Source organism: Canis lupus, chromosome 9, assembly GCF_048164855.1.
Source record: "Canis lupus baileyi chromosome 9, mCanLup2.hap1, whole genome shotgun sequence".
Taxonomy (NCBI): Eukaryota; Metazoa; Chordata; class Mammalia; order Carnivora; family Canidae; genus Canis; species Canis lupus.
In genome coordinates, this window is record NC_132846.1 from 37,035,094 (window position 1) to 37,058,184 (window position 23,091).

At 43.7% G+C, this 23,091-nt stretch overlaps 1 protein-coding gene and 2 long non-coding RNA genes across 6 annotated transcripts in view; 2 read left to right on the forward strand and 1 right to left on the reverse strand.

Moving 5' to 3' along the window:
• Nucleotides 1–7,582: 7,582 nt before the first annotated feature.
• On the forward strand, nt 7,583–10,385 carry SIX6 (SIX homeobox 6). Its single transcript, XM_072838822.1, has 2 exons — nt 7,583–8,579; nt 9,660–10,385. The coding sequence occupies exons 1-2, from the start codon at nt 8,008–8,010 to the stop codon at nt 9,826–9,828; spliced, it is 741 nt and encodes a 246-aa protein (XP_072694923.1). The 5' UTR covers nt 7,583–8,007; the 3' UTR covers nt 9,829–10,385.
• A 2,075-nt stretch (nt 10,386–12,460) lies between these two features.
• On the reverse strand, nt 12,461–14,342 carry LOC140640052 (uncharacterized). The gene is made up of 2 exons (XR_012036718.1): nt 14,032–14,342; nt 12,461–12,954 (listed from the first exon to the last, which is right to left on the reverse strand). It is a non-coding gene; the product is annotated as an uncharacterized lncRNA (long non-coding RNA).
• Nucleotides 13,563–23,091, forward strand: part of LOC140640051 (uncharacterized) — a 69,590-nt gene continuing 60,061 nt past the window's right edge. The window contains exons 1-3 of one of the 4 annotated variants that reach the window (XR_012036715.1): nt 13,563–13,676; nt 17,034–17,123; nt 18,379–19,213. This is a non-coding gene — a long non-coding RNA (uncharacterized lncRNA). Of the gene's footprint in view, nt 13,677–13,788; nt 13,880–14,473; nt 14,690–17,033; nt 17,124–18,378; nt 19,214–23,091 lie in introns of those variants that run through there. The other 3 variants (XR_012036717.1, XR_012036716.1, XR_012036714.1) reach the window with 3 other exon arrangements.

Consider the following 23,091-nt stretch of genomic DNA (forward strand, 5'->3'; position numbering starts at 1 on the left):
AGTAATGTATAGGACTATTGAATCACTATATTATATACCTGAAAATAATATAGCTGTTTGTTACCAACATTGGAATTTATTTTAAAAGATTGCAGGGGTTCAGGGAAAAAGAGGAAAGGAGAGGAAAAGATGTGGTGTGAAGGAAGCAAAGATTAGAGAAATGTGGCTACAAACTGAGAAATGCCAGCAAGCCATCAGAAGCTCGAAGAGGCAAGAAACTCATTCTTCCCTAGAGCCTCTGAAGGGAGCACTGCATGTTGATTCAGAATTATGGCCTCCAGAGCCGTGAGAGAATACATTTCTGTTGTTTAAAGCTACCCAGTTTGTGATAATTTGTTACAGCAGCTATTAGAAACTAATATAGTGAGCATTTGGGAAATTTCATGTAACTATCAACTGACTTCTTTAGACTAACCTATTGCAAAAATAGTGGGCCACAGAACAGCGAAGTCTACTTTAAAATAATTTATTCCTTGGAAAGTTTCAAAAGAACTTAGCAGAACACCAAAGGATTATGAGACGGAGGACAAGATGCAAAGTGAGCCATCACTAAACATAGAGGGTCAAACTAACAGATTAACTGGATGGTTTTCCACAAGAAGGGAACTAATACTTGTTGTAAATTTACTATAAGCCAGGCACTATGCAAGGAATAGTCATGCAGAATCCAATAAAGAAACTGCAGCTTAATATCATGTGGTTAGTGTAATGATATAAAGTTAAATTATTTAGAGTCCTTGCTATTCCTACTATTTTATCTACTTACACAAAGTTTAGCTTGAGAAGCATCACTTCCCTTAAATATCACTATAGTGACACTATACCCCTCTTCTCTGAGAACCACTCCCATTCCCTATCTACAAGAGTAAGCACTTTGTCTATCTCACAATTTTAACAAGGCTTAGTTTAGTGAGGAGGTATTTGGCAATGGAGAATGGGAAGCAGAAGGAAGGGGTCATGGAATGGGAACAAACAGAAAAGAGAGAAAATAAATACAAATCATTACACTACAGAGAACTACAATCATTGGGAAATATGAACTTTCAGAGTCCACAAAAAGGATAGGTAAGGATAAAAAGGTAGGTAAGCATAAAAGAGATGAGAGGAATAGGAAGAAAATTTAATTAAATGAAGGGTAAAAATTAAATACTAAAATTCCAAAAAGTCATTTCAGCCTCAAATTTTAATAGCTGTAATGTCAAATTTTCTTACACAAATTTCACCAAAACCCCAGAATAATAAAGTAATAACAGACAGAATACAAAACAGAAAAAGCAGAGAATTAAAATTCCATAGTTTGAAGGATCTGAAAAAAAAAAAAAAAAGTGCTGTTAAAGGAAACACACACACATTTCTCTGTCCCTTAATTTTTTTTCTAAATCTATTCCCACTGTCTGCCTGTATAATTCCCTACCAGAGCTTTGCAGCTGGTCCCCACTGGGGCTTAAGCAGACTCCTCTCTGTGTTTCCATTTAAAAATCTTTATTTCAATAGGTGGGCCTAGAGCATCTGCACTTCCAAAATTACCACACAACTGATCCAAAATGATTGAAACAAAATTGGTTTCAAAAATTGCCCTCAGGCTGAAAAGAAGATGAAGGCTAACATTTCAAACCTAAAGAAACATTTATCACAATTCTGTGGTCTGTAATAGACTTCTGTGGTTGTAATAGAAATGTTGACAGCTTGTTAATTATAGAAATGCTAGTGAGCATCACTGTTATTCTTTTGAAAAACCTGACAAAAGAGTTCAGATTTTTTTTTTTACTTAAACCAAGCCTTCCAGCACCTCAACTCCAATCTCTCCTCCCCAAGAGGCTGGATTCAGTCCCATTTTCCCATAGTATACAGCATGATGACTCAGAGAAAGGTCTTCAATTAAACCCAGACTCCAATATTCCCACCCCCTCAGAGAAGTCCCAAAGTCACATATGAAATTCTAGGCCTTTTAATGGCTTGCAAGGGTACAAAACTTGACAAGACCCAGAATGGTTTAAATATCTCTGAGAACCACGAACTAGAGTGCACCCACCTCTGAAAGTCACAGCAACAGGAAACAGTCTAAGACCTCACACATGGCAGCCACCAATAAATATTCATGTGTGATTCAGAGCCTCTGGGCTCAAACTCAACTGCATTTATACCATCTTCCTTGGGTAGGGAAAGTAAGGTATATAATGGATAGAGGTTTGAATCTGTGTTTTAAATCTATCTCTGCCACTAATCATTGTGCAACATAAGTAATCACTAGCCTCCTTTGTTTTCATATTTTATTCATTTGTAAAATAGAGAAGGGCTGAAGAATAACTTTCAACCATTGTTGCATATCCCACCAATTACTCAAACAATATAAATTCCAACATGATAGAAACAAAACTCCACCTTTTCCAGAGATACTTCTAAATGTATAAGTATTCAGGGATCCCTGGGTGGTGCAGCGGTTTAGCGCCTGCCTTTGGCCCGGGGCGCAATCCTGGAGACCCGGGATCAAATCCCACATCGGGCTCCCGGAGCATGGAGCCTGCTTCTCCCTCTGCCTATGTCTCTGCCTCTCTCTCTCTCTCTCTCTGTGTGACTATCATAAGTAAATAAAAAATTTAAAAAAAAAAAAAGAATTTTAGCATGTTTTGTATGTCTATGCCTTGATGATTATTTTGAGATTCTTTGAAGCAGTTTCTCAACAGTGGTGCTATTGACGTTCTGTTTTGGGGGACTGTTCTGTCCATTGTAAGAGTTTAGCAGCATCTCTGGCATCGACCCATTAGAGACTAGTTGTGACAACCAAAAGTATCTTCAGTCATTGCTAAATGTCCCCTGAAAGGGGGAGTAAAATTGCTCTCTGTTGAGATTTGCTGCTTTGAAAGATAAGAGGTCATGTAAATGTATTTTTTTGTAATGCAGTACTTATTTATTTTTATAACACAATATTTTAAAACTATTTTATGCTAACCAACTGGATTACCAGGAAATTTTAGGTTTTTATTAGAAGCTAATACCTCTATTTGATTTTACAGTATTGGAAGGAAATTATTATTTACACATAAAATACATGTAATTAATACATATACGTGACACACACATAATTTAACATGAATACTGTTTGGCTCATCCTAAAGGGCATAAAAGAACTTACACTCTTTCACTCCATTAAATTTTAAGATTTCTATGTATATTTTAGAAAGATACTTTGATCTTGGATTTGAAAATGGCCAAAAATAATCTGCTGGTGGAAAAAAATAAAGTTCCAGTAGAGAACTACGAATTAATTCTTCTTCCAGTCATTCAACTAATGTTTAATTACTGATAATAAAATGTTTATAAGTGACATGCTGGTTACATTTTTAAGCATTAATCCTTCATACAAGAACCCACAGTGGTATAGCCCTAAGCAAGTTATGCTGTGGTATAATTAGCCCTGTGCAGATTTAGAATCATGCCACAGAAGCAGAAAAAAGAGAAAAGTGAATTTAAGACTGTAGTTTAAACAAAGAGTATGACTTATAATATACTCTTTGGTTTAAATACAAATTCTCATTCAAATGCCTAGGATTAACCACGAGCTAGAGGTCAAAACAGAGTTGTATAGTTAGCCTAACATTAAAAAAAAAATTACTGCTAATTAATCATTACTTTCAAATGGTACATTTTCCCACATTTAAGCTTTACACAAATTTTCTCCACTTAACAACATAAACAATTTTGAATCATTTAAAAAATAACTGAATAATTTTGCAAATAACAACAAAAATATTCTAATCTCTTAAAATTAGAACATTTGAATTATAATATTTTTTGCCAGTTAATTTCACAGTGCCAGGAAATCTATAAAATATGTGTAGATTGACAAATGGTGTTTGTTCTCAGGAATACACAATAAAGAGGCATCTCTGTTCTTTGTTACAAGGTACATACTGGGGAAAAATGCATGAAATAGAATAATCTACCTTGGGAGCTTATTAGGACAGTCAGCATCTTAAAACTAGGATATTGAATTAATTCCATAATCTAAAAATTTAGACCACCAAATACATAAACATATATCTATATTTATGCATATGGTATCACCTGAAAGAATACTAAACTTATGAATAAATGTTTGAGACTGTAAAATTGTAATACTGTAAATTCAAAGACAGTAAAACGTTTGTTTTTTTTTAATTTCTAGATCTTTTTTTATGTTATTCTCATCCACTAGCAACACACAACTTTGAGGCCCAGGAAAGGGAAACCAAGATCTCTCCCCCAAATGTCAAAATGGATTTACACAAAAGACTAGGACCTCATTGTCTTCCAGTCTATGACTCTCACATGCAGCAGATACGTCTTTATCAGGGAATTCAGATGCACTCAATAACTACGTTCTTAAAATCCCTGACTGTGAAATTATGTAGGAAAGAAAACAAAAATATATCATTTATTTTACAGGTGTTTGATTTAGGAAAAGTCAAAGACAGGACAAGACAAAACAAAACAAGAGACTGGAGTCTTGAGGTAAGACTGTATTGACCTCTAAGCAGTGCAATCCACTGGCAAATCATTCAGCAAAGTGTAACTGGGGCTCCAGTTACTCTACTCTAAAGGCAAATCAGAAAGGACAAAATGAGGGGTGACATCGACAAGCACAAGAAACCCCACTCTGAAGATTTCTGGTATGAACCTCACAACTTCCAGGAGGGGTGGAGGGGCACTTTGCTCTGCTGCTCCCTCACTGAATAATTAAACCCAGAATTTCCCCGGGGCATTTCCTTCTACGAATTTTTCTCCATATTTTTTCCCTGGTAAAGTAAAACTGAGTCTGCAGAGAGCAGAATAGACCTCCTTGGATTCCCAGTGAGTATCAAGCATTTGCCTGCCCAAGGCCTCCCCAATCTACTAGCTGCAGACCAACCATAGAAAGCTGCAAACCAGGCCAAGGACTGAGCCACTGAACTTTCTAGGTTTCCTGGTCAAACACAAAAGAAAAATAAAGTGGGGGTGGCAAGAAGATGGTTGCCCGCACGGGTGGTGCAAAGTTTCAAAACTAGTAAAAATCTATCCTTCTGTAAAATTAAGAAAAGTCAACCCGAAGGTCCAGCTTTCACCTTGCACTTTAAGGGTGGGATGGGGATCACCGCCTTGTCCACAATGGGGATATTTCTAAGGAACCCAGGGGAGCTTCTCTCCTTCCCAGGGATGGGTGAGGGGCAGGGGCAGGCATGCATTTCTTCTGTTTGTGAAGGTGATGAATGAAAATGTGATCCTAAGTTTCTCAGGGGTGGTTTATTTCCTTCGAGTTAATAAAATTAAACCAAGTCCCCTGTGAGAACAAAGATAGGATTTTCTGATAGTAGACCCGGTGCTCTAGACACTTCTCAGACCTCTGCACACCTGGGGTCCAAATATAGCGTCTGGCAGAACTAAGACTCTGCTGCCCCTAACCAGAGCCCTTTAGCCTCCCTTCCAAGGTGCAGTCAAGCCAGGATTTGGGCCCCAGTTGCCTGAGAGCCCCAAACACGCAGAAGCCAACGTGCTCTCTTCTCTAATATTTGCAGAACTATTATCGAAAAAATGGGATATTCTCATTTCCTGGATAAGGAAGGTAGACTTGGAAAATTAACTCGACTTTGCTCACAAAAACTAAGGGTAAAAACCCAGTCTTCCCTGAATTCACAGTTTTCAAACTGTTTAGCAAAAGGGCGGAGAGACACAGTCCCGTGAGGTACGGGCAACTTCTCACCTCCAGCGGCTAGATGCAGGTGTTGGGGTCCTCTCTGGGCTCTGGGGTTGTGGGGTCTCCCAGACTTGCGACTTCTTCCGGACAGAAGGAGAGCTTGAGGCCATTCTGCTAAGGGGATGGGGGGAACATCCCCAGCAAGGGGATACTTTCCTTCCCTGACCAAAGGTGCGGGGACGGGGAACACAGCCTTCCTGCTTCCGCTTCACCCCTGCCCGATCCCCATAGCCAGGTTTTCTACACTGCGTATTTGGGGCACTTTGTGTGCGATGTTTCTCACTAAAAGTTGTTCGTCAAGCGGATTCGTAAATCACCCCAAGCTAGAGAGATTTGTGCTTTGACATTATCCTCACCGCCCTCTTTATTTTGCCCCTGCCTTGTCGCATTTCAAAAAAAAAAAAAAAAAAAATGAACTCTTAGTAAAGAAAGCCTCTCCGTGGAGGCAGCTGGCAGTCTCACAGAAATGATGTAAATGGTTGCAGATCCCACCCCCCACCTCAGCTATTTTTTTCCGAGTGAACTGCGAAGATCTGTGAAAATAATATCAGGGTTTTCCGTCAGAACGAGCTTTGCCCTGCACTCAGGCGTAGCATAATCTGACCCGACACCTCCAACCATCTGTGCTATCTATCCGCCTTCTGATTTACCAGAGCTGTAGAAGCCGCATACAAATTGTACTTGATACTAAAGAAAAGACGCCGGGCCCAGTCCAGATCTGTGGCGAACATTCCTATCTGATTCCTTTAGGGATGGATCTACAAAGATGCTTTTTCAGCCATTTTCTTTGGAATCCGCTCTCCCAATTATTTTCTTCCAACTAAACAAGCAAGTCCCTATCAAAGGGTCAGGTGAGATCGTAGTTTCTTTTGACAGAGACCTCAGAAAATGGTATGATGTGGATGTCAATTGGTAATCAATAAAAGTTGCCAATTCAATCTGTTGGCCCTAAAGGCAGAGCTGCCAAGAAAGCCCTTCCTCTCTGCAGGGGAGGTCAATGCTCAGCAGCTTAGAAAGTGCTTTCTGCCCCCATTCCCATTGCTGAGGTTCCCCCTTCTCTATTTTACTTGCACTGAGTTTCTTTGGTGCAAAAAGGCCAAGGTTAGAGTTTCTATCCCCAGCTCAAGAATTAAATGTTCCAACACAGGGTAGGGCAAAATCAGCCTGCAAGGAGAGCAAATCAATATTTTTAAAAAGATGTTTGAAATAAGCTTTTAAGTTGCTGTCCTGACCTACCAGTGACTTCTCACTCTAGATGTGGCTATGCTGCACATTTGTTCAAGTCCATTAAACTGGGGAGAGAGGAATGAAAAGTATAAACTTTGGGAGGGGGTGCAATGCCCCTTTTCCTGAGTGTCTAACTTCATGGTCAACACCTGTGTTATCAGGTATGGGATTTGTTCTAGTTGGTATTTAAAATGATTTCAGAAGGCTTTTGAAGGTGTTGGGAATAGCTCGAACTGACCTCTTAACAGATCCCTGGTGCTGTTCCTTCTGCTTCAGACTCACTTCCCACTCGGCTGCTTTGGCAGCTGGAAAAGGGGGAAAGGCATGCGGGATAGGTGCTGGGGGAAAAAAATGAAGTAATCTACTTTCCTCCCTCCCCATCCATGCGCTACCCCCAAAGTTTTGTTTCATTACAATTACACTTGGCGAATTCTCGGAGGATTTCAATTTGGCCCAGTCCTCATTGTCCTCTGGAGACCTCTTGACCCAGGCAGCGCATCACTCCAAAGTGGATTCCTGTAGCACTACTGCCTCTTTTGGCAAGTGGGTTGGGGATGGAAGAAAAAGGCTGGAGGAAGGAGTTGAAACGCTGCTGTTCTTGCCTCTCTTTTTCTCCTAGCCATTCTCCAGTCTTTTCCTCCTCCAGATTCTGTAAAATACCGAGGAAATGTCCACGGGTGAACGGCGGGCGCTGTCGAGAGCGGGGAGGTGCTGAAATGACCCGGGCGCGCTGGTCGCAGTCTTGATTGGCAGAGAGGGCCGGTGACTGACAGGGGGTCTCCATGGCGCCCGCGCCGCCAATCCGCCCATTCTAGTAGCGGCGCCAGTTCGCCGGCCTGCGTGCCCTAACCGAGCCGAGCCGAACCTAGGCTGCGGGGCCGGCACCTCCTCCAATCCCTCCCGCTCGCTCACTCCCAGCCGTTGAGCCGCCGCAGCTGGCGGGGCAGTGCGTCCCCGCTGCCCTAAGCCGCTTCACGGAGGAGAGCCTGGCGCACCCGGCCAGGCCCGCGGGCATCTGCTGCGCGTCCCGCTCCGCGCTCAGCGTCCCCATTGCAGTCGGCACTGCCTCGATGTTCCAGCTGCCCATCTTGAATTTCAGTCCCCAGCAAGTGGCCGGGGTATGCGAGACTCTGGAGGAGAGCGGTGACGTTGAGCGCCTGGGTCGCTTCCTCTGGTCGCTGCCCGTGGCCCCTGCGGCCTGCGAGGCCCTCAACAAGAATGAATCGGTGCTGCGCGCGCGAGCCATCGTGGCCTTTCATGGTGGCAACTACCGCGAGCTCTACCATATTCTGGAAAACCACAAGTTCACCAAGGAGTCGCATGCCAAGCTGCAGGCGCTGTGGCTCGAAGCGCATTACCAGGAGGCCGAGAAGCTGCGTGGACGGCCCCTGGGGCCGGTGGACAAGTACCGTGTGAGAAAGAAGTTCCCGCTGCCGCGCACAATTTGGGACGGCGAACAGAAGACACACTGTTTCAAGGAGCGCACGCGGCATCTGCTAAGAGAATGGTACCTGCAGGACCCATACCCCAACCCCAGCAAAAAGCGTGAGCTCGCCCAGGCAACCGGACTGACCCCTACACAGGTGGGCAACTGGTTCAAAAACCGCCGACAAAGGGACCGGGCGGCTGCGGCCAAGAACAGGTTGGTACCTAGAGGCCTACACGCCTTGCGCTGCTCAGCCGGGTGGGGCGGGCGAAGGCACCCTGGGCGCCCTTACCCCGGGGGCCGGGCGACTTGGATCCCCAGGAGTTGAGAATTCAGTCTGTCTTCAGTTACAAGCCCACTGCGTTCTGGGATCCTGGGTGGGGAGGAGGGGGAAGGTTTCCTTCAGGGCTATTGGTTCTCCATACTCTTTCTCTCGTTCTCGGTGCCTGGAGGTTGCTTCACCTGCTAGTTCCAGTCACCAAACCAAGGCTGCATTGGGAAGGAGAAAGAAATAAAAATTAAAATCCCAGCAATAATTAGGGACCCCGAGGCTAATTCTTGTCAACCTGGGCCCAGGCTCCTAATAAGTAAAGCCTGGCTTATTAGCGATGTGGCAGGTTACTGTGGTCATTTTAAAAGCCCAGATGAATTCTCCTCTAACGGTTTGAAAACAGTTTTCGATGGACTTCTGGATGGAAGTGAGTTGTTTTTTTCCACGCGTGGATAACCCTGCCTCAAAACAGCAAACTAGTCAGCTGAGGCTTTCCCTTCCGCAGAGTGGGGATCTAAATTAGCTAAACATTGCGGCAAGGAACCCAGCCTCATCCCCCCAGGCCCAAACGTTCCGTGCAGTCCTCAGGCAGCCCTTTTTGCTTTTAGCTTTGGTCTGATCCGGCCTCGAGGGCACTGACACGAGCGAGCGCCGGGAGCAGGCGCCCGCTGGGAACGGGGTCCCAATCCAGGAGCCCGATACGTCCTTGTCACCCACAGCTCATTTATCTTGACAGTACTGTAAATCTCCCAAAGGTGGCAAACAACCACGAATGATCCTGTGAGCCCAGCATCTCAGATGGGGAGCCAAGAAAGGATTCGGAAGAAGGATGAGAAAACCGCAGGGCTCTTGGGGAGGCGGCCGCAGACTCCGGCCTGTCCTGTTGCCTCACTTTTCCCACTTAAACTGCCCGGGTCTGTGGGAGATCCGTGGCCGCTGGGCTTAAGGGATGCAGACCCGGGGGGAGGGGGGGCAATGGGCGGCTGTGTTACGCGCTGTGACTGGTATCCCTTTCCTTTCCGTAGACTCCAGCAGCAGGTCCTGTCGCAGGGGTCCGGGCGGGCTCTAAGGGCTGAGGAAGAGGGCACGCCCGAGGTGCTGGGCGCCGCCGCCAGCCCGGCCGCCAGCCTATCCAGCAAGGCAGCCACTTCGGCCATCTCCATTACGTCTAGCGACAGCGAGTGCGACATCTGAACTGCCCACCCAGCACGCTCAGAAACAGAATTCAGTGTAAAAACAAGACAAAATGAAATAGGGAGGGAAGTTGAGAAACCAAGCAAACCCAGCGCTTGTGAAACCAGGTGGCCAGGGACCCGTGGGCTCGGGTTGCCCATTTCCGCCCCCCGCGCCGGCCTGGCTCCACTGGCGCCCTCCGGCCGCTATCACAGGGGTCCGCGGTGAGGCCCAACCCAACGCTACCTTCTCCTTGCTTTGCTTTTTCCCAAGAATTTTGCTGCAAAGATGCCTCCGGAATCCGAACTGCACGCTGAGCGCCTGCCCTAAATCTCCCGTGGGTATTTCACGTCGAAAGGACGCTGTTATATATGTATAACTTTTGCTTTAAAGGTTTTTTTAAAAAACAAAACAAAACAAAACATATATATGCTGTTTATTTACTTATTTAAGAGACTGCCCTGATAGGTTTCTCTGTATCTTGGGAACTTGCTGTTTCTAAAGGGGCAGGGTGGAGCAGATGTGGGTTCCGTGTGAAGAAGCCAAACAATAAAAACCTGGTGAGCAACCTTTCTTAATTAAGTGAGATGCTCTCAGATTCCTTAAAAAAAAAAAAAAAAAAAACTCTTCACCAGGTAAGCAGGAGCCCTTGTGCAAACAGTCTCAGGAGAGTCTTCTTTTCTCTTTTGTGTTCTCTGATGTCTCCTGGTTTATATTTTTTAATGGCCCATGGTAGATCCATAACCACCTGCTCAAAAATTGTCTGTATGTATATACGTGTGTATGACATAATTAAACCTAGAAAATGGCAACATGAGCATCCCGTATAAGGCAACTCCACACATCCTCAAGCACAGGTTACTATTGCTTATCTACCTGACACTCACTTTTATGAAGTGTCAATGGCTTTCAGGAACAATTTAACAAGCCAAACTCTGGCACTCAGTCCTGAGTCCTATTTTATAAAAATGCCAGAGTATTCTGATTTAGGCTCAGCAATTAGGAAGGTTTTTGGTCTCCTTTCAGGACCCCTCCTATACAAAAGCAACAGGCACCCATGACCATGCTAGAGTGAGTATGTACTACATCTAGGATTGAACTCCTATTAAAATAAGACAAAAGATAGGAGAGGTTTTAATAACTAAACTAACATCTTCTTGATGAAGAAGCAGATTTTAATCAAACATACTTTCCACAAAGGGATACTTAGATGAAGGAAAGGATGTAATCAGACATATTGAGGTGAAATAGAAGGTTGCAGAGAAATGACTGGCATTTTAGAAGTCTGATATCTGTATTAAACATGAAATGAGTCATCTAGAGCCAAATTGTCCTGTAACTGCCTCAATTGAAACTATCAAATATTTTTAGGATTTAATTTGTCCTCCCAAAGTGTGTAGGTACATGCAGGCACACACATACCAAAAAACAAAACAAACCCACTGTTCTTGCACTAAAAAAGTATATGGAGAGTCTCTAAAGTTTTTTTTTTTTCCTGGTGAAATGGGTTGTATATTATAAAATTTGACACTGATCTTTAAATCACTTAAGCTGAACTTCCCTCCTTGAGCTCCTCCTGCCACACACACACACACACTCACACACACATACACACACACACTGCACTTTCAATTCACCTCTCTGTCCTTAGCAGATGTCCTTTGGTTCAGAAGCCTACTAACTTATTTGGGTAGAAGTGCCAATGTGCAAACCAAAAAAAAAAAAAAAAAAAAAAAAGTGAAGTCATGGAAGACAAAAAGCAGTCAAATGGCAAGATACATGAGAGAAGCCCAAGACATGAATAAGGTTGGTTTTTGGTTTTTAAATCACTTAAACAGATTTGGCCTCATTTGGGCTTTATAAATTGTTTTAATTGTATAGAGAGGGGCCCTTATCGAGAGAACTGTTAACAATCAAAACTCTCTTGCACAAGAGCTCTAGATAGGAGTGGGGATGTCTTTTTGATGGAGCTGGTGTTCCTCAGGAAAGCAAGCAAATGCCTTTCTGTGGATCCAGAAAAGCTAGGGTGGTAGAGCTTCCGAAGACTCTTATTTTGTTTCCTAGAACCCACCCCCACCCCCACTTCCTTGAATGCCAAGGAGCTTGGCCAGGATTCCTAAGAGGCAAGGGAGGTACCTAGAGTACAAAATTTAAGGAGGCATTCATTCATTCACTCTCAAGGTCAAGCAAGTACAAAGCATCTGGGAATGAGTGCCTCCTTAAATTTTGCACTGTAAGTACTTCCCTTGCCTCACCCTCATCTTGAATCTGCCGAGGAGTATTGCACTTCAAGGAAAAATCAAGAGATTTCCAGTCTTGTTCACCAGACCTTCTAGGTACTAAGCAAGGAGCTATCCAGATCAGCATTTGGAGAAGATCCTTAGCAAATTTTCTCTCTTAAGCTGTTTTCTGGTCTATGAAGGAAGGGAAAGGACTAATTAGCAGAATGATGTAAAGGCAGTTAAGATTCTAAAAATCCCATCCCACTCACCAGTTCAATTGATGCCTAAAGGGAGAAGAAAATGTCCAAAAAGATTTTTTTTTCTCAAGAACAAAGGGCTGTACTGCTAAGAACTAAGCTATCTCTTTACAAATAATTTTTAAATAACCCTTATGGCTTGGTAAAAAAAGAGAAGACCAAACAGTTATGGAGGACTTTTCTTCCAGCTTTAGTGAAAGCCTTTAAAGTACATTTTCCTTTCAATACATTTAATTTGCTTAAAGTAACATGTTGTCTAAGGATTACATTATAAAGCAGGTATTCTGTTTCACCAATCTGTAGGTTTATTTATCTAATTTCACTTTAGAATCTTAATGGGTGACATATTATTTTAAAGAATTTTTAAAATGTTTATCTGAAACCTGGTGGCACCTAATTGCTCTTGTGAGTAATCAATTCCTTGATGATTGGTCCAAATCTTCACACAGATATTTATGATAATTGGTCCAAATCTTCCCTTGGGCAGGTATTGTAAAAGTTTTCGTTTTCTTTCCAAGATTTTTTTTTTCTGTATCAGTTTTATCCCGGTCTAGAAAGGTTTTTGTTTTGTTTGTTTTTAATTCCAGGTAGTGGCAAGGCTGAAGGTTTCCGACTTTGGAGAAATCTCCATATGGTGGGTTTCCTTTCCGTCTTCTGAAATTTATTTCCTGTAACAATTTCCCAAAAAGCAGTTACTCCAGCAGAGTGAAAAGAAGCTGCATTTTTAAAAAAACTGACCAATGTGTGCATTTAACCACCAGCCCCAGCTCAGGCTTTTTTATCGGTTATAAATATTTCAACCACTCGCCAGTTCTACCAAAGGAGCGATGGCTCCCGCTCCCCAAATGCCGCAGTTGCTCGCTTCCTCCACTTTAACGACCCACTTCGCTTCCACCCGCCGAGCACCCCCCCCCCCTCCGCCCCCTTTCCCTTCTCCAGTTTGTTTATAAAAATCTGGGAGGGAGTGAGGGAGGGAGGAGGGAGGAGGGGGGGGATGAGAGGTCGGGGTGTGGGGGGAGGACTTGCTCTTTGTTTACATTAAACAAATGACAGGCAAAGAGCTCAATCAAAATCTTCCTTGACCTCGTTCTCTCTCCCTAATTTTAACAAAAAGGAAAAAAAAATATTGTATCCAAAGAGAACGTGAATGGGGCGGGGGGGAGGAGGGGAGAAGCAGCTTTTCGCTCTATTCAGCCGGGACGCGGGAGCGCGGACGATTTCCGCTCCCATTGTGAGGCGGGGCCCGGGGGCGGCGGTGAATGGGGGGTCTGCGGAGCGGCCCGCGGGGCTGTCAGGCGGCTCAGCGTAATCAGGGCTAATGACGGTGGCCGGGCGCTCCGCGGGACAATGCGCGGGGCCGCGGGGTTTTGTCGGCCTGAATGGCTAATAGGTTCGCCTGGGGGTGCGAGGGGGGCGGTGTCGGGGAAGAGGCGGCGGCGAGGGGAAAAGGGGTCATTGTTCGCGCACCGGCCCGGGCGCCGAGGCGCGTCCCTCTCCCCGCGCGGCGGCCCCCGGGCCGGGAGCGGCCGACTGGAAGGCCGCGGCCGGGAGGCCCCCCGGAGGCCTGCGGCGACAGGGCGGCGGGAACGGCGGGTGCGTGGGTTCCCCGTACGGGAGGCAGCCCCGACACAGCTCTGTTCCCGCGGAGAAGCCCAGAGGCGGGCCCAGAGTCCCCGGGAAGGGGTGTCCCTCCTCCGGGGTTCGGATCGCGACTCCGGGAGGTGACGACTGCACCACACACCCACCTTTTCCGTGCAAGCGCCCTGGAACCTCTCAGACGTGTAGGCCGCGAGCCACTCCTATTGTCAGAGCCCCTGACCCAAATAGCTCGAGGAGAGGGAACCTCTCAGAACCCAGGGGGACGCGGCGTTAAAACCCGAGGCGCGGGGACAAACAAAGGCGCGCGCTCGCCCACAGCCTCGGACGGCGCGGCGGCTCGTGCGCCTCGTGCAAGACGGTGCGCCGCGCGCCGCGAGGCCGCAGCGCGGGTCTGGGCCTGCGCGGGCTGCTGCCGCGCGCGTCCGGCTTGCGTGTGAGGAGGCTGCGCGCCGACGGCCGCTCGCCACCCGCCGCGGTAAGCGCCTCGGGGCGCCGGGGCCCGACCGCCGCGGCTGTCCCGGCGGGCTCTGGGCGGCGGCCGCCACGCGAGCTGCCCGAGCGGGGGCGGGCGGCGGGCGGCGTGCGGCAGAGAGCCTCCCGACTCGGGCAGCCGCGGCCGGGGGCGGAGCGCTCGGCGCGCCCTGCAGATCCCCGCCAGCCGTCGGGGCGCCGACCGAAAGCGGAGCGCTGGAAACCACGAGCGAGCGGCGGCGCGGCTGCACTCGGGCGGGCCCCCGCCGCCACCCTCGCCGGGTCTCTCGGAAGCTTGGCGGCTCCCGTTCCGGCTCTTCTAAATCTCCTCAGGTTGGATCGCGCCTTGCAGCGCTATTTGCTAGGATTCGTATTCCCACACTGCTTCAGACTTGCCGCACCGCAGGGGACTGGTGGCTGGCGGTGTCGCGTTGTGTGGAGACGGAGGGGTGCGAGGGCGATCCCAGGGCAGAACACGCAGTGTGACGCCTGTGCCTCTGCTCGCTGAGGTGGCGGTGGCCGCGGCCGCCGCCTCTGCGCCCGCTCGGCCGCCTGCCTCCGCGGCTCGCCAGTGCAAGGGGAAGCCTGCGCCACCTCCAAGGAGGCTTTCGTGATTCAGGGCGCTCCCCTTGGAGACCTTTCCGCTTCCTTTTTAGTGCGCTCCCTGGACCTTATACGATGTGTGTTTTAGGCATTGTAATATAGGTCTGCGTTTGTCAATATGTTGGACACCCCCACCCCTCGCCCAGAGTGTAAGCTCCTTAAGGGCAGGGATTGAATTTTATCCATCTTTATATTTCCAGGGCCTGGCCTAGTAGCAGGTACTCAATAAATATTTTTAAACTGAAAGAATGAATGGGTCTTTCTTGAAACCCGTCTCGAATTAGTGGAGGCTTACTGCTAGTTCTGAGTTCATTTGAAGAGCAAACGTGACGAATATAGGCTGGACCCCAACATTCACTTAAATACTTCAGGTTAGCAGCTCTGACCGACTTGTCAGGTTCTCTGGGATTGATACTCCCTCTTAAGCATACGGTTTTTCAGAATCCTGTGGCTTTGGGTTCCTAACATGAAAATTACCTTATCACATGCACATTTTCCCAAACAGGTCAGAGTCATCCCTTTAGGTTTCAAAAATTCTAGCTATTACACTCTCTGGACCCTGTATAATAAAATTCATAATGCTTTTGTCTGTTATAGAATGATAGAAGTTTCCCCTTCCAAAATAACTTTCCCTTCTTTCTCTCTCTCCCTCCCTCCTTTACTCCCCCATTTTAGTCTAGACCTACAAATTAAAAGATAAACACACACACAAAAAAATCACAAACTCCAAGTGTCAAATTTTAAGATCTTTGATTGGCACCCCACCCCCATGCTTAGGCTAAGTAAGGGTGAAAACAAGAATTTTCAATAAAATCTTAATCACAAAAGCCCTGTGAAGATCTACTGCTATTAAATTCATCTCGATTTTAAATTTTAATGGACAGAAGCAAGTGAACTGTGTGTAATTTTGAGTTCTGTTAAAATATATATAAAGCTGCCTCGTGGAAAGTCATTTTAGCCTGGCACTGTCAATCTGCAACCTGAGAATGTTGACTTACTATTTGTTTTCAGACTGAGGAGATTAGCCTTGAATTTTTTAGCATGAAATCAAATATCTTAGTTTAGACTGTGCATATTAATTTGATATGCACAGTCTGGTTGGTAGTCAACTAGTTTATTATGCATTACAAACATTTTCAGACATTTAAAATTCCTATTAAAGATTTGTCCATTCAAATTCAGTACGATTTAAAGGCATATTTTATTGCATTGGATATACACCCGACTTTCCATAAATTCATGATGAAGTATGCATTTGAACTAAAGACCTATCCATATATACTAGACATCTGATCTACAAAATTATTTTTGCAGACAAGTGTTACTGTCTGAACCAGATTCAATAGGAATAGAAAAGACAAGCAAATAGGAAAAGAAAAACTATACTAGAAACAGCATGTAGCAATAAACTGATACTTGAAAGGGTGGGATCAAACATACCTTGCTTAAGATACCTTAATCGCGATAGATTTGGGCAAGTCACTCAACTCTTTGAGCCACAGGTTTTACTTCTACAAAATGAGGTTGGTAATATCCAGGGATATTGTGAGTGCTTGGGATAATGTACATAAAACATGAGGACCAGATGCTCACATATATTAGGTGTTCAGTGAATAGAACTTCCCATTTTTCCTTATTAAATGATAGGCCAAGGAAATAAGCTGTACATATTAAAATTATGTTTTAATAGATGTCATCTACATATTTGAAATATTACTGAATTTGAATGCTAAATGCGGTTTTTATTTTTATTTTTTTTTTTTTTTAGAATTTTATTTTTTTTTTAATTTATTTATGATAGTCACAGAGAGAGAGAGAGAGAGGCAGAGACACAGGCAGAGGGAGAAGCAGGCTCCATGCACCGGGAGCCTGATGTGGGATTCGATCCCGGGCCTCCAGGATTGCGCCCTGGGCCAAAGGCAGGCGCCAAACCGCTGCGCCACCCAGGGATCCCCTAAATGCGGTTTTTAGAAGCAGGTCTGCTCACCACCTCTACCAGGGAGGGCCCGTTATGTTGGTTTCCCAGCCATGGTAACGGATGGACTTGTGCTAATGCAACATCCTTCTTTCTTAGGCTTTTAACTCTGCCTGGGGCTGCTTGTCATCTATATGAAGCTCTCCAAAGGGACCTTAGTCCATTCTGCAATTCCGGATAACCCGAAATGTAAGTATGATCAGTGAAGAAAAGATAACCTCTTAGAGAAAATGCAAGGTCTATTTTTTGGAAGAAGCAGTGATCCCAGTTTACTTACATTTGTATTGCTCTTCATAGCTAGTAATGAGATCCTTTCAGCTGCACCATCTCACTTCCTCACAAGAATGCTGTGAGGTGAGTCAGCAGATATGGATGGTTCTTACCTTCCAGATAAAACTGGAGGCTCACGTTGCTTGTGCAGCCACAGGACCAGGGAAGAATCAAGATTTTACAGGGCTTAAAGTTTAGATAACTTGAAGGGGAGAATACTCTTTAAGATAAAGGATACAAATTTATGAGTACAAAATTGGGTATTAGAAATTACAACAATTACAAAATTTTAAAACCTAGCAAATACAACAAACATCACAAAATCCAAATGATAACAAAATAAGTTTATTAATTTTCATATATATCTCTAGAATAGTTTTTTTCCCTACTTTTTTTCCCCCTGTGTGTCCTTTTATTGCTTCTATATATGACAACAATTTTACACTACAGACTTGAATAGATAATTCAGTCTTTCCTCTATTATGGGTTGTTTTTAACATTTTATTCATGATTTAGAAAAGCTTCTTTCAGTTTCATAATTCGTTAATAATGCCATATGTAATTTTTTGGATTGGTATCAAATTGGGAAAGCCTCTGTGAAGTTTCTTTCATATATGAACAGATTTCAAGACATAGACATTTCAATTTTCCTTGACACTGACAACACTCATTAGCTAGTTTGTAATCAAGGGCCTTACATATTCATGTTGTGACATATAAATTAGCTCAACAGGCAGTAGGAATATTCCTTATAAGACATGCCTGCACCAAAAGAGCTAACAATAACCTAACAATACACAGAAATAACAACAAACCATAAAAATATATGCCAGTAAACCCAAACTATATCCCCAATTCAAGTTCCCTGTATAGCAAAAATGACTGGTTACTTCAGTGCCACCCAGCACTAAGGGAAATGTGACAAAGGGAAAATAGGAGTGGATAGAGACAGTGGTCTATTGTAATTAAATTATCTTGTTTTGCAAATTTTCCAAAAATGCATGATCATGTGAACACAGTGCTAGGATCCCTCCCAGAGCCTTTGAAGGGATCTGTGTAAATAAGGTATTTTACAACCTATGTGTCACTTGCAACCTATGTGACTGCTTCTTCACAGGCAAAGTAAGTCTTTGATGAGAACAGGTTTTCCTTTTCTTTTTTCTTTTGAGAACAGGTTTTCAGAATCCATGTCCAGGCCTGCTTTCTATCATCCAGGACATAATGTATTTCCCCAGAAAATTTTGACAAGATTCTACTCAAAAGCTGTTTTAAAGGATCCCTGGGTGGCGCAGCGGTTTGGCACCTGCCTTTGGCCCAGGGCGTGATCCTGGAGACCCAGGTTCGAATCCCACGTCAGGCTCCCGGTGTATGGAGCCTGCTTCTCCCTCTGCCTATGTCTCTGCCTCTGTGTGTGTGTATGTGTGTGACTATCATAAAAAAAAAAAATACTGTTTTAAAAAAATGGTTCATTGATAGAAGAAAAGAGTTTCAGATTGTAGCTGGCCTTTGGTAGGACTGTGAGATAGACAAGTTACCCCTGAGAACCTCACCTTCCCTTTTGGGAGTTCTTTACCTTGTCTCCTTATGGGTGCTACATCCCAAACTGTAAAAAACCCTTCAGTGCTCTTCACCACCACCCTCTCCCCCCTTTTATCAAAATATATTCTTGGTTGTTACCAAAAAATCAGATAAGCCAATTCACATTGACATACAAATAGCTGCTAAAAGCTTAATAAATTACCTACAGATGGGGGCCTAAGAGGGTACTTACTAACTGCTAGGAGATAATCCTTTAATTCAATAACCCCAAATCACTAATGGTAGCAATTTGGACATCACTAGTAGGCTAGTACAAAATTATTTTTTGGTTGGAAGGGAGCCAGGAGTCCTTCAAGTCATCCCATGGAAGTAGATGACTGCTTCCTGGGTCAAATAGCACCAATATTAAAAATAAAATGAAGTAAAATAAACTTGTTGGGCCCCAACTTTCCGTTTAAATTTCAATTCCTTCTCTGTCATTCCTTTTACTACCATGCTTTGTGGGAAACAATACAGTAGTCTACATTCTTTGCCACAATTTCTTCATAGATAGTTACTCCTTAACCTCTTGCAATCTGGCTTTAACTTGCATCATTCCATCAAAATTCTCCCCTCAAAGGTCACTCTACTCAGTCCTCAACTATTCAACCTGTTGATCTTTAACACTGTTAAACATCCCCTCCTTCTAAACAGGACCAAGATAAGTTTGGGACAAGCAAGGTACCTAAGGTACAAAATTTAAGGAGGTTTGTGTCTCTCTCTCTCTCTCTCTCTCTCTCTCTCTCTCCCTCTCCCTCTCCCTTTCCTCACCCCTTTAGAGTTCTACAGGTTCAGGGCTGGCATCTGAGAATACCTCTGAAATTTTGCACCACAAATGCCTCAGCTCCCTTACACTAGTCCCAAGCCCTGCTTCTGAAACAAACAAACTTCTCATTACATTCACAGCATGGCCGGCAATTTCCTGCCTTCTTGCCTTTGCTCATGATGTAGGTGAAAGTGGACCTCCCTGCTTTGTGCCTCCCCTGCACTCTTTCCTACCTTCTTCTGATAGCAGCACTCTTAGAGAACTGCTCCTCCTAATTCAATTATGTTTCTGGTGAGGCTGGCAAACACAGTATCTCCCTTCCCAACTCACAACAGAGTACAACCACCAAGCTGGGCCAGTCCTTTCCAAAATTTCTGAATTGGAAGCAAAGGGGTAACTCTCTTTTTGCTCTTGGATTGAGAGCAATAAGAATATGATGCCACTTGTATCACCTGTTACCGGAAGCAGCCTGTTAGGAAAAGGAGGCAGGATGGAGGAAGGAGATACAGAGAAGGATAATGCTATAAAGTCTTTGTATGCTATTGACACTAATGGTAGCTCCAGTCTTGTCTATTCTGGTTTTGGTTACAGAAATATAGTATGAAATCTCTTACTTTTTCTTTATTTTTTAAGCTATTTTGAGTTTCTGTCACTTGGAAACAAGAGTACTGAGATATAACATAGAATGTTCTTCCTTTTTCATTATCCCATCTCTGTAAATACATGGACTCAACTTTCATGGCTCAACTCAAAGGTCACTTTTCTCCCAAAGCCTTCCTTGATCCTTAGGATTGAATTAATCTCTCCCTTCTTTGAACTGTAGTGGCATTTTATACATCTCTCATAATTATTTAGCTTCATGTCTTATATCTCTTACTATACTACATATTATTCCAGGGCAAGATCCATAATCTCTGTAATCTAAGAACTGAATACAGGATCTTTGATACAGCAAGCAAATCAATAGATTTTTGCTGAATGAATGAATGAATCAAATGGATGAATGAAAATAACTAAAGGATACCTGGGATCTTGCTTAATTTCAGGAAACTTGAATCTGAATAATCTGAAATTCTTTATTTTTTTAAAGATTTCTTTATTTGAGAGAGAGAATGAGCCTGAGTGGGGAGAGGGGCAGAGTTAAAGAATCTCAAGCAGACTCAGCACTGAGCACAGAGCTGATGTGGGGCTCGATTCCATGACCCTGAGATCATGACCCTAGCAGAAGTCTAGAGTCAGACACCTAACCGATTGGCCACTCAGGCAACCCTAAAGTTCTTTGAAAAGGAAAAGGGGCCTTTTTTTCTAAAAGAAAAATAAAAAAAGGAATGGCCCACTGATTGCTAGAGAAAATGATGAATGTTAAAGGATGCCAGAGTTCTTTCAAACATGGGAAATGAGACCTATGTTTATGTATACTCATATATGAATAAACAAATTCTAGAAGAATATACAAGAAGCTATAAACAGTAGTTTCAAGTCTGGAGGAGCAACTGAGCAGATGGTGGACAGAAGTGGAAGAGAGATTTTTCACTGTATACTTTGTATATTTTAATTTGTTTAATCATGTACATCATTACCTATTCAAAAGTTAAATTAAAACTAAATGAATAAAAGAATATCTAAATAAAGTAGTTTATTATAGAAATTATCCACCTACAAGATGAAAGGAAAAGTCTTTCTTAATGTAATGTGGTGATAGCACCATGCTCTGGTTTAAAAAGTGAAATAGCTCAAATAATTTATATAGAAAAAAAGATGTTGCAGTCTGGAAAATTCTACTGGAGATCTCAACAGGTGGAACAAATAGCCTTGGTAATGATAATGACACTGATGTTGAAGCTAAATGCAAAGGGTTCAAATAAAATTGTTCCACATTATTAAAAAAGGATAACAGAGAACAGAATTCTCCATCTACTAATTAGTGTTTTTCTTTCCAGGAATCATCCATCCATTCATTCAATATATATTGGGCTCATAGTACATGCAAGGCATTTTCTGCTCTCCAGCCACACTAAAAATCTCTTCATCTCTTAACCATTTAAGTAATTATTAGTAAATGACTGTCCAATAGTTAAAGATTAGAAGATAGAACTATGAGAGGAGTAGAGGGAGAGGGATAAGTGGACTCCATGCTGAGCACAGAGCCCCACACAGGGCTCAATTCCATGACCCCAAGATCATAACCTGAGTGGAAATCAGGAGTCAGGTTCAACTGACTGAGCCACCCAGGTGCCCCATTACATTCTTTAAAAAAAAAAGATTTTACTTTTTTTAAAGATTTATTTATTTTAAAGAAAGAGAGTGCTCACATGTGCTCACATGTGCATGAGTGGAGAGGGCCAGAAAGAGAGAAAGTCTCAAGCAGACTCACCACTGAACACAGAGTCTGAGGCAGCGCTTGATCTCAAGACCCTGAGCTGTTGACCTGAGCCGAAATCAAGAGTCCTACATTTAACCAACTGAGCTACCCAGGCGCCCCAAAAAAGATTTTATTTTCAAGTAATCTCTATACCCAACATGAGGCTCAGACTTAAAACCCAGAGACCAGGAGTTGCATGCTGTAGTGACTAAGCCAGTCAGGTGCCCCAGTGAATTACATTCTTGGACCTTGAAGGAAGGGACTGAGGTGGTATCTGCATCCAGAAATCTTAGAGAATAAATGGATAATGGGAGAGGTACCAGAATCCTGGAATGGGAAAATAATCTCCTTTGCTCAGAAAGAGAAAAAAGAGTAGATTTTAGAAACCATAGATTGAACCATTAGTTGTCTAACTGCAGGGAAGACCACAGTTTCCATCCTAAGTCAACATTTTTAGTCTGGACTTAAATGAAGGTTAAAAAAAAAGTCAAGTATTTTCAATGAAGAGCATTATAACCAAAAAATAATCAACACGATGGATGATAGAAACAAAATTCAAGACGATCCTACTTGACTGGAATGGTGAGCTAAAACTAGCAAGATAAACTTTAATAAGTCTCTCCCAAATATCTAGGCTTTAGCAACCTATAACTACAAAATTAGGTCATAGGATCACAGGTCACACTTCCGCTAAATAGGAAAATTACAGTGGACCCTGTTGGCTTGGTTGAAGGAAACTACCTTGGTTGGAGAAATTTCCCCATATCATGTTACAAGTGTCTTTTTTTTTCTGCTATAACCACCTTATCTTGATCCCACACTCTTGATACTACATGAGATTACCAAAATGCTGGGCATAGTTGTTTGTGCTCTATACCTATGATTCCCTTATTGTAACTTCTCTGGCCTCAAGGAAGAAGATTCTGTTCTCCCCTTTTCACCTCTATCCATGTAGGACAGACTCCGCACTAAAATCCCTGAAGTACAGCTAATGTGTAGCCAGAACCTGTGAATAAAATTTTGCTTAAGGGTTAGAGGGTAACAGAAAGGAAGTATAAAGCAAGAAATTCAAGCGCTGCTTGAAGTGACTGTTATTAGGACCCGAAGACTGAGTTCTTGCCAGATCCTGGCCTGCCTCTTCTTCCTTGGACCATCCATTCACTGAGAGTGCTTTGACATCT